General features: G+C 33.6%; 1 protein-coding gene across 1 annotated transcript; it reads right to left on the minus strand.

Annotated features, from left to right (window-relative positions):
- Positions 1 to 408: 408 nt before the first annotated feature.
- Positions 409 to 2,810, minus strand: LOC115967544 (BURP domain-containing protein BNM2A-like). The gene is made up of 3 exons (XM_031086661.1): positions 2,726 to 2,810; positions 2,470 to 2,604; positions 409 to 1,437 (listed from the first exon to the last, which is right to left on the minus strand). The coding sequence occupies exons 1-3, from the start codon at positions 2,777 to 2,779 to the stop codon at positions 610 to 612; spliced, it is 1,017 nt and encodes a 338-aa protein (XP_030942521.1). The 5' UTR covers positions 2,780 to 2,810; the 3' UTR covers positions 409 to 609.
- Positions 2,811 to 11,798: the final 8,988 nt, after the last annotated feature.

Raw genomic sequence — 11,798 nt, forward strand, 5'->3', positions numbered from 1 at the left:
TGTCTACAATATGATTATCAGATAATAATAATTGTGATTAATGAACTTCAACTAACTAATTAATGAGTTTTTGAATTACATTTTTATGCAATTGGTGATATGTTAGTTGGTAAGCCTATAGTAAAATCATTCTTAGCATCACTCATAAAAAAAAGTGCTCAATCATTTAAATTTTTATAAAATTTTGGGAACTTTTACAAATGTGGAATGGCCTTTCTAGGGAATTTTTTTGTTGTTGTAGTGGGGCTTAGGCCTAGGCCTAAGTTACCTAAGGCTTGGGCCGGCCCTGACTAGGAATTGCATGGCAATATGGAAGAAAAGGGTTTTAAGAATCGATTCTTAGTACTTACTAACCGAAAGAAAAACACTTTTTAACTCATAAAACAAGAACCATCTTTCATGCACTAATAACTGCGACCAAAGTCCCACCCTTTGTACATAAAGGGCACCTACTTTTGTGATCTTCCTCACATGAGACATTCAGACAACAAACTAGAAATTAAGCAGCAATACAAGCAGAAACACAAGGTCCACCATATTACAAGAACTCGCTGATTGACCTTTATTCAACATTTACACAATACAGAGGCAACAGAGCTTGAGCTACCTTTAGATAGAGGCTGTTGTTGGTGATGGAACCCAAACAAGGTGATATTTTGCAAGGAAATGGCATACTGAAGTCGAGCCGTACTTGGGACCAAGTTCGCGGAATATAATGTGATTAGGGTCCCAACCAGAAGTGTTGTGGCAAACAGCAGCAGATTCCACCTTATGTCCATTCTCACCACCAAGTAAAACCTTGAAAATCTTGGTATTCTCTGTGAAGTGGCAGAAGAAAGTCAGATAAGGGTAAGGCAAAGGATGACAAGCAACCCATTTAGGAGCGTAAATTTCCTTTGAAACTCTCAAAACACTATAATTCTGTGTCAAGGCAGTTGACATTGTGGGGTGTACTGTAGTTGTCAGAACATTCGGGTTAGCCCATGAGCCCATGACTTTATGCACAAAATCAAGCATGGACTCTAAAGATGTAGCACAGAGCTTGATCTCCCCTGGGATGTGTGTAACTTCACATTCATGGAGTGTGGCTTCCATGGCTCTGGCACTGGGAGAATCTATAGGGACTGAGAAGAGTTGAAGGATGTTTGGGAGTCGGGCCATGGAGAAAGGAATGTAATCAGCTTCTTCTCTAGGCAAGAACTGAGGAAATTCTTTTACGGGAAAGTAAAGAGGCATTATATTCCCCACAAACAAATCTTTTACGGGGAATAAGCCTACTGCTCCGAAGAGATGAGATGTTGACATTGGCTTCATTTTATTTTCTTGCACCATCACTGATTCTTTAGAGTACTCTTCTCCATATGCTGTTATGTAACCATCTTTTGTGACTTTCAAGTGTTGCTTAGGTACATTCTGCATTTCATTAGCATGGTCGCACTGTAGACAAAAGCTCAAATATCATTATGGCCACGTACATTGCAAACAAGACTCCAACAATTTGCTTCAATAAAGTGCAAATGTTTCTTTTTTGTCCCAATTTTTTAAGAAGATAAATTATAATTAGAGAAATATCACTTTTACATAGGTCTATAATATGTTGGGTGCACGTGGGCACCATAATCTAGTTCACAAGCAAATTCCATATATGTGCTTGTTACATGTTTTGTCCCAGACTAGTAAAGAATTCTAATTCAAATAGGATTAGGAATTAGAGGTGGTTGGCTTACCTGTAAAAACAAGGAGTTGGTACTGCATAGGGTGTGCCAAAAAAAAGAAGATAAGAAAAAAAGATTTTCTTTAGTAGTGAAAAAATAATTAGTGTTGCTGTCTTCTAAATAATTATTGTAATTGATTTGATAGTAGTGAATTGATTTGGAGTTCGTTCTGTGATTTTTTCTTTCAAGAAGAAAGGTTTTTCTACATAAATATTTATGTTCTTATGTGTGATTGCTATTTTGGATTTAATGGACATCTTCTATATATGCCAAAGTTTCAATCTTATATCATGTACCACCAATCTACTTGTGACATGTGTCTCTTAATGTCACGTGGCACTTTTTTTTCTTTTTTTTTTCTTTTTTCCAGCCCTTAGCGAAAAGAATCTTCCTCTTTCACTTTTCTTGATAATTTTTTAATCTAAGAGAGAGAGAGGAAAAAAAATTGCTTATGGCTAAAATATTTGGGTACTTAGTTTTCTCACTTTGTCCTGCTAGAAATTAAAAAACATGTCATAAGTTTACTAGTGGTAAATGATGTGGGACAGGAACTTTGGGACATAGGATGCACCTTCGTCTATTATAGTATTATTGACTCCACTTTTATCTTTTAATGGTTGCACCAATAATAACATATCACTTTAATAGTTGTAAATTTGTTGTGCAAATTTTTGTCCCTAAACTACTTGGGAAAAAAAGTTAATTAAGTAGCTTAAGCTTTCAAAATGGTGTAATATCAAACAAAAAAACTAACATGCTTTTTGTCCTCCATCTCAGAGTCTTTGGAGACTGATTTAGTTTCATGGCTAGCTGAGTCATGTTGGTCTATCATCTCCACTTGTTTCCAGTCTTGTTTTGCTACATCCCTTGCTCCATTGCCATGGTCGCACTATAAACAAACAAAACCAAAGATAAAACTTAAAAAATGTTGAACTTTCATGCAAAATTTAGCACGAGATTAATAGGGAGCGAAAACTAAATGCTTTAATGAGAAGGCATATATGAATTACCATTAAGAACAGAAAATGAAATAAGAGCATCCAATATGCTAATCGGAGAGCCATAGTTCTTTCAGCTTACACCACTGTCTGTCTATTGTATTGAATTTGAGTGAGTGAGACTTCAAGAACTATGCTACGTTTTATAGCCATAACGGCTTCACCGCAGAAATTTAAACATAATAAATTATAATAAAACATTCTTCCATGAGAGAGAGATAGAGATTTTAATGATGGGTTAGATCTTATGTGGGGAGGTTCCATCTGTTTATTGAAGGAAATTGACTTCAAAATTTATGATTTCATTATTTCATATATATTAACAAAAAATTTTGTCCTAAAGAAGTCATGTTGCACGCGTGGATTACAAAAACGAGTTGGATTTTTTTTTTTGGTTGTTTTCTTGTTTGCTGGTGCTGTGATGATTTGTACTTCACTAATCTGTTTTTCTTTTCAAATCTTTTTAATGAAATGCTCATTCATTTAATTAAAGAATTCAAAGTTGCATGAATTATTAAATTAGTTTCATAGTAAGCATAAATTGTAAGATTAATCTTTGAAATTAATCATTATATATATTTCTCAAGAAAGTCAAGCTCAATTGCAAGGGTGGATTTGGTGGGTTGGAGTTTTCTTGAATAATTAATATAATATATAGAGACATATTTTAACCCAAAATGCTTAAGCCCAATAAATATGTGCTCAATTATATTATATTAATCACTCATTTTTCTCATCATTATTCAACGTGAGACTTTACTCATACCTATATATCCAACAATCTCCCCCTGATCACATGTAAGTCTCTATCTATCTGTGGGCTTCAAGACCTCTATCCACTTGTCAATCCCACACATCTTTTATCCTTGGTGGGAATTTCACATCTCACCGTTGTCTAGCACAATTAGCAATAATACTCATTTTTTAGACCTTTTTCCAAGATTGTTTGTGCAGGCTTTATGAGTTTTCTTGGTGCAATATACAGCCCTTGCTCCAACTGCGAAAGGGACTCGTCCCTACTCCATTTGCGAAAGGGATCCAAGCACACATACCCTACTCCAACTACAAAAGGAATCTTGATAATCTAGCCACCTTTTGCCTTACACCATCATGGGCTCTAATATCTCCATGGGAATCTTACACCTCACTGTTGTCTAGCACCATTAGCAATAATACTCTTTTGTTGGATCCTTTTCCAAGATTGTTTGTGCAGGCTTTATGGGATTTCTTGGTGAAATATACCGCCCCCGCTTCAATTGCGAAAGAGACCCATTCCTGCTCCATTTGCAAAAGGGCTCCAATTACACACCCCCTACTCTAACTACGAAAGGAACCTTGATAATCTAGCCACCTTTTGCCTTACACTATCATGGGCCCCGATTCCACTTGTCAGTGAGATAAACACCTTAGGAAGTTTTCTTAAATAATTAATATAATATATAGAGACACACTTTAACCCAAAAGGCCTAAACTTAATGGGTATGTGTTCAATTATTTTATATTAGCAACTCATTCTTCTCCTATTAAAAGAAAAAAAAACACTCATTTTTCTCATCATTATTCAATGTGAGACTTTACTTGAATATATACACCCAACATCCGAGGCACCATTAGTTCAAAAAGTCTTATGACCCCATAAAAAAAAAAAAAAAAAAAAAGTCTTATGAAAAATTCAGCATTGCATGTGTCATTTATTATTTTTGGCTAAATTACAAATATTATCCTCTATCTTTTTCTAAAATTAATTTAGTTTTGTAACTTTTAATTTATTCATTTTCAGTTTATAACTTTCATTTGTTCCAATGTATATTACTTTCATTCACATCTATTATATATAGGAGTTGCCGTTAAGTGTTCCAAAATGATGTAGTTTTGATATTTTTGAATTTCCAAAAAAATGTCATTTTTAGGACACCAAACGATATAATGTGATAGAATTATATATAAAAACTACCTTGAATTAAGGTAAAAGATACAAGATTGAAATGATTAAATAAGAAGTTATAGAATTAAATTGAATTTTTTAAGTAAAGTTTTTTTTTTTTTTTTTTAGAAGAAAAACTGCTTGAATAAAATTAAGGCGCTAAAAAATCAGCATAAACCACAGAATTTAAATCTAGTGGAATACACTCCATCCAGACAAGTAAAAGAAAAGACAATCTCGCTCTCTGAGTTAAGGCATGTGCTACTGCATTACTTTGCCTAACAGTATGAGAGAAAGAAAAACCCTATAGGGGACTAACAAAAGATAAAGTATCCCTAACTAAAAGACCAAAGGAGGAGAACAACATATTTCCATCTTGAAGAACCTTTATTCCAACTTTTGAATCGCCTTCAAAATGGGATTGTCGTAAGCCTACTTCTTGGACCAGTTTTGCAACACGCCTTGTTGCCATCATCTCTAAGGTTACCACTGATGGAGGCTTTTGGACTTTTTCAGAAAGAGTAGCAATTATCTCCCCCAAAGCATTTCGAATCACCACCCTAATCCCCATTTCATCGCTCTCAGGAAACATAGCACCATCAAAATTAGTTTTGAACTCCCTTGTCACTTAAATTAAACAGTGCCACACTGCCATTAGGTACTTAACTAATATGTGATATCTATTAATTAATTGTAACTTATGAAATCCTAATTAGTTTAGTGGATTTCAAGGCTTATGAGATCCATGAGGTCTGGAATTCAAAACTACTAATTTCCATGTTGGGGTTAACACTTAATTATTTGGTGTGTGTATAATACATATGGATTATAGTGTGTGTATAAGACATATGGATTATACACACCTGAGAAAATAGTCAAGAGCATGAAGAGTTGTGGACAATGCACACCCACATTTGAAAGGAAAAAAAATATAAACTTCCTTGGATTCAGTTCCGTGATGTGCCAAGAAAATTCAGCAACTGCACCCATTTGTAAATCAAACAAAATATAAAATATCTGACATAGCAAATTTTAAATTTGTCTAGGTAACTAAATTGTACAATCTTACCTTTCGTGTATTTTACATATCGAGTGCACACCACCAACATGTGAATAAAATTTGAAAGTTTGAAACTACTACAAACAGTAATATCAATCTGAGGAAATTATGAATTACAGTAAAGCATACACATTTATGGGTCCATTTGGAAATAGCTCATTTAGTTGAAATTGAAATTTTTTTACTGAAAGTACTGTAAATAAAGTTAAAAACTAGTTGAAATAGTACAACAAGATCATGAATAGTATCAAAAAATTGCAATGGAACCTGTGAATAGTAACAAAAATAAACTAAATAGTAAAAAAACTGTCTTTTCAACCAATACCACACACAACCATAATGATGTTGCAAATACATCGTATAGGCTATAGTATATCCCACAATCTTGAATCATATAAAAATATTCCCTAGATAAGATTATTATTATTTCCCAATCTTTGTTTATATAAGTTTAAACTCTCTTACTTATTCAACAAACGGGAAAATAATTAAAAAAAAATATTTTGAGAAGAGGGAAAATAATTAATTGATAACAAGGAATCTTCAATTTCATTATCCATTTTCTCAACCAACCAAAAAAATAAGTCCAATAAAACTCATGAATAGTAGCAAAAATAAACTAAATAATAAAAAAACTGATTTTTCAACCAATACTAAATGCAACCATAATGAAGTCGTATATACATCCTATAGGCTATAGTATGTCCCACAATCTTGAATCAAATAAAAAATATTCCCTAGATAAGATTATTATTATTTCCCGTCCTTGTTTATATAAGTTTGACTTTGTTACTTATTCAACAAACAGGAAAATAATTATTAAAAAAAAAAATTTGAGAAGAGGGAAAATAATTAATTGATAACAAGGAATCTTCAAATAAATTATCCATTTTCTCAACCAAAAAAAAAAAAAAAAAAAAAATCACTATCCAATTCATGGGTTTTATTAATTTATCATTACAGAACATTAATATATACTATGAAATTCTTCCTAAGTTTTCTCAAAAGAGAGACTTCTAGGTTTCGTGGTTGCACATATGGTGTCATGCGTTGCATAATTAAAAGATTAATATATTAAAACATCATGTTTACGAGTCTTATCCTTGACTTTTAATAAGTAATTGATGTTTCTTTTGTCGTTTTCCAGGAGAAGATGGCTATTTCTCAGTATGGATGTTTAAAAACTCATCCCGTACGTTAACTTGATACTCTCAAATTGAGTTTAACTACAGTATATACATTGGGTTATTTTTAAAATAAAATTTGGTTCAATACTTAATATCTTTTTATTGGATGTAAATTTTGACACTCACTATTGGATTATATTTTTTTCTTATATGTTCAATGCTTGCAAAATATTCAGAAAATCAAAAATCAATAACTATATTATCAATTAAAAATTTAAATTTCAAACTTTTGTAGTCTAAAAATATGCATAAAAAAATAAGTTTATGGATTGAATAATAAGTATGTGTTTGGATTCCATGTCCACGGCTGCGTTTCGCGTTTTCTCTTTTTTTTTTTTTTTTTTTTTTCAGCCTACAATTTTTGACAAGTCAACTGTGAACAGTGCACTCGTGCATTGTTCACGGCTCCCACAAATTACACTTTTCAGTAACTTTTTCATTAAAAATGGGTTCCACAACACTATTTACACATTTAAAAATTATTTCGCTACAGTATTTTCAGTTTCAGAAAAAATAAGCTGTATCCAAACAGACCCTAAATAACATCTAGTTGACATGCAATCCAACCATTAGATTTTTAAAATATGTAACAATATTAATTTGTTTAGTGAGAATTATAGCTATTGGCTACAACCAAGTTTGTAGCCAAATTTTGTATAATAAAATTTGGCTCCAAACATGCTTAAAGGCTTGAGGCTATCATTTCCAACCTATTATGTAGAAATTTATAAAATTATTTATGTGTATTATTTGAGGGTTCTAAGTTAGTTCAATTAGTAAAATTTCTTATTAGTGTCATGAATTGATGATAAAAAGCAATATTTAAACTTGTCACATGACCAACAAAGTCAATTTAGGATTCATTTGGATACTGCTTATTTTGCTGAAAACTGAAAACACGGTAACAAAATAATTTTCAAATGTGTGAATAGTGTCGTGAGACCCATTTTTAATGAAATTTTTTGTGAAAAAAAAGGTTTGTGAGTCTCGTAAACAGTACATGGGACCCACTGGAAAAGACAAAAACTGCTTCTCTAAAAAAAAAAAAAAAAAAAAAAAAAGCGTGAAACGCAGACTCACAGTATCCAAACGAATACTTAGGGTCCGTTTGGATACAGCTGAAAACTGAAAACTGAAACTGAAAACTGAAAAACACTGTAGCGAAATAATTTTTAAATGTGTGAATAGTATCGTGGGACCCATTTTTAATGAAAAAGTTACTAAAAAGTGAAATTTGTGGGTCCGTGAACAGTACACGATGTGCTGTGATGGGTCAAAAAAATTTGAAAAGTCAAAGTTTGCGGCTACTGTTCATTGAACAGTACATGAACAGTAGCCGCAAACCCAAAACGCGTGAAGAAAAAAAAAAAAAAAAAAAAAAAAAATGAAAAACGCAGACGCAGGATTGGGCGAAAACGCCCAATCCAAACGCACTCTTAGTGTGCGTTTGGCTCAAAATTAAAAAAGTCAGCATATTTTACTATTCAACTTATTTTGCTACTATTCATGAGTTTCACTACATTTTTTGGTACTATTTAGAAATCTCATTGGACTATTTCATCTAACTTTTACTTTTATTTACAGTATTTTTAGCAAAAAAAAATTTAATTTTAATAAAATAAACGAATTCTAAACAGACCTTTAAAAACAATTTACATTAAAAACTATTTAGTATTCTGATTTGATGATAAAAAGCATGGCCAGAACAAGCCACATTACCAAGGGAGTCAATTTAGAAGAAGAAGAAGCAGCGTGGGAGGCGTGAAATAGTGAAAGTGGCTGACAGCCACACAATTCAGTTTGAAAAGTCAAAGTGATTGACTAAAGTAATATGCATATTTATAAATTCATATATTATATTAGAGAACAAGAGTTTTTTTTTTTTTTTTTTTTTACAAGATAGAATTCTATTCTAACCTAATCTAAGTGTATATGTGTGTGAAACTTCCTTCTGGAAACTTGAATTCTGGTGGTGAGAACAAGAGTCATCAAATATACATAATCAAAATAATTATTAATTTAGGTAAGTATGGTACAATAAAAAATTGTGCACCCCCCACACACATATATTTATACTACTAATAACTGTAAGGTGGTGGGCCTTGTTTGTAATGTTGGGCTACTTCCTACTGCACTAGACCCGAGTTTTCTAGATAAGGGAGTTGGGACCGGTCGAACTCGAACCCACCTTGATTCGGCTTATGCACAAACTACACCACGTTTACCAGGCTTTGGCTACGTGCCCATGGCGAGCAGAGCTGCTATAAAGAGGTTATGGCAGGCAGATATAATACGGATAACACAAAAAAATACAGTCACTACTTTTAGCCACAATAAATAAAAGTGAACAACAAAAGGCTCTCCGTACACAGAATAAGCTAAGTGAAGGATAAACAAAGTTAGCAAAATCAAAGTGTTAGTTTGCCATGTCAAGTAATACACAGGATTGAAACCAAGAAAGGGACAACTGTTCCCTCAACAAGAGTAATCTCAGAGAAGAAATTCATTGTTTTGAGAGAACATGCCCAAATGATCTATACCCAAATACAGATCTTTTGCCTTTTATAGAGAGCAAGGCTATTGAGGGAGAGAAGGGATCAACTTATTGGTGCATGCCTGCCGTTCTAAACTTTCTGTTTTTCTTTTCCTCTCGTTCCTTCTTACTTTTCTTTTCTTTTGTTTTATTTCCTTTTCTTCCCAATGCTTACTTCTAGTTATGGTTTTTCCTAGAAATTCCTATTACTGTGATTTTTCCCCCTCCCTTTAGTGCACAGCAAGGGGTCCTTTATATAGAGCCTGCTGTGACTGGTATTTACTGTTTTAGCCCTTAATTGCCTTTGTTTAGTGTGGGTATCCTTGCGGACCACTTACTGGTCGTTAGTTGTTCAGCCACAACCACTTACCTGTGCTGGTTGTGCCACTCCCTTTTGCCAGACAAAGAAGGCTATTTTGTTTGTTTGCTTGTCGTGGCTTTTCTACCCGTTACAGTGTGTATGCTCTCTCTCTATCTATCCCTCATGGCATGCACCTAGTGGTTCCAACTCATTCTTACTTCTTTTAGGTGGCATGTTATTCCAGTAGGACATTTCCCCCAAAAAAGCTTGAGTAAGAACCCCAGAATAAGTTTTTTTCCTCTCCCCACCACAAGACCATGCCCTTTGACCCATGACCCACTACTTCCTATATTGGTTGGGTACAGGCTGGTGGTGCCTGGGTGTTACGCGTGCTTCACCTTCTTCGCTTGCTGCTTATGCATTTGCCGTGGTCTGGAGATTGGTCTGTACGTTCTGTCGTGCGCTTTTGGCTTCTTATGGCATGGGTTGTTTTCCGATCTGCCATTCTTTATGACTTGCTTCTTTTGGGAGTTGGGCCTTGTTGGATCATGGGCCTTCCTTCCCCCGACCTACTCTGTGTTCACTCTGTGGCCTTGTTAGCATTTCCTGTCGTACTACTCTGTTATTCCTACTGTAATATTGTTTGACTCAATCTTGCTGAGCTTCTTTGGGCCTGCTGTTTATTTCCCTCCCAGTGGCTCAGTGTGTTCACTAGGCCTTTTCTTACATTGTTTGCGGACTCTTGTGTCCCATTTCCCTCTTGGGCATTCTTGGCCCATTTGCTTTCCTTGGGTTTCCTCGGCCCTTTTCCAATCCTGCTTTCCCATGGGCCTTTAGTAACTCTCTTGGGTTTCCCTAACCCAATTACTTTATACCTCATCCTTGGGACTAATGGGTCTCCCATTAGCCCCTTACTTTCTTTGCTTGCATTACTTTGGGCCTACTGTGACCCTTTCTTGCTTTTCTACATACTGCTCATGGGTTTACTTCTTCTCTCTTTCCAGGCCCATTCAAGCCCGTTTGTTTCCTCAGGACCCACTTTATGAGCCTGTGAGCCATTCATTCCTGCCACTTGCACTTAATGGCTTTTTCTCGCTTGCTAACTTTGATCTGCCCGTGTTGCTGGGCTTTTTTCTCTTATTGGACTTGTCAAAATGAGCCTCAACAATAACAAGATTTCATGTTTGGATTTTATTATTTTGCGTACTAAAATTTCCTCACATAATTTCTTTCTTTCTTTCTTTCTTTTTTTTTTTTCTTTTTTTTTGAGAAACTCCTCACACAAATTCTTAAATTCTCTAAAATATCTCTATCATTTAGTTAAATAATTTTAAATTAAAAAATACAAACTGATTAAAAGAGTAATTTACTATTCATAAATTTTAGACTTTTTCCTTTTTCTTCTCCATTTTGCCTAAAAATTAGGATACTATTTTTATCTCACTTTTAAACATTATTCGACGTCACTTTACCTATTTCTTAAAAAAAAAAATACATATGGTTATTCCTATATATATATATATATATATATATATATATTAGAAAGATTACTTCTCTTAGTTGAATTCAAATGCCTCTACATGAGTGTTATCAAAAGAAAAAAAAAATGCCTCTACACGAGAGTTGGGAAAAAAAAATAAAGAGTTTCAATTTCAAATAGTTTCTTCCATTCACATAAGCACTAATTAAAATAAAAGCACATAGAGAAAAATCATAAGAATTAGAACACTATTTCTATCTCAATTTTAAATATTATTACATTAAATCCAAAAAACAAATAAATAAAAAGGAGTATCATTGCACGCGTAAAACGCTTGTGATGAGGCTAATATATTTTTATATTTTTACAGACCTATATTGCTTTAGAAAAGTATATATATTACAAATCCATATTTAAGCCCACATAAGCCATGTCCAGCCCATTTTCTAATGTATAAAAAATTCAAAAATTTGAAAAAAAAAAAAATGAAGAAGAAGAAGAATTGAAAAAGAAGCGGGGGAGGTGTGATTTGTGAAACAGTGAAAGTGGTTGACAGTCACACAACTCAATTTGAAAAGTCAAAGTAAAGATCAAAAACTT

The sequence above is a fragment of the Quercus lobata genome, chromosome 11 (genome assembly GCF_001633185.2).
Source record: "Quercus lobata isolate SW786 chromosome 11, ValleyOak3.0 Primary Assembly, whole genome shotgun sequence".
NCBI classification, from domain to species: Eukaryota; Viridiplantae; Streptophyta; class Magnoliopsida; order Fagales; family Fagaceae; genus Quercus; species Quercus lobata.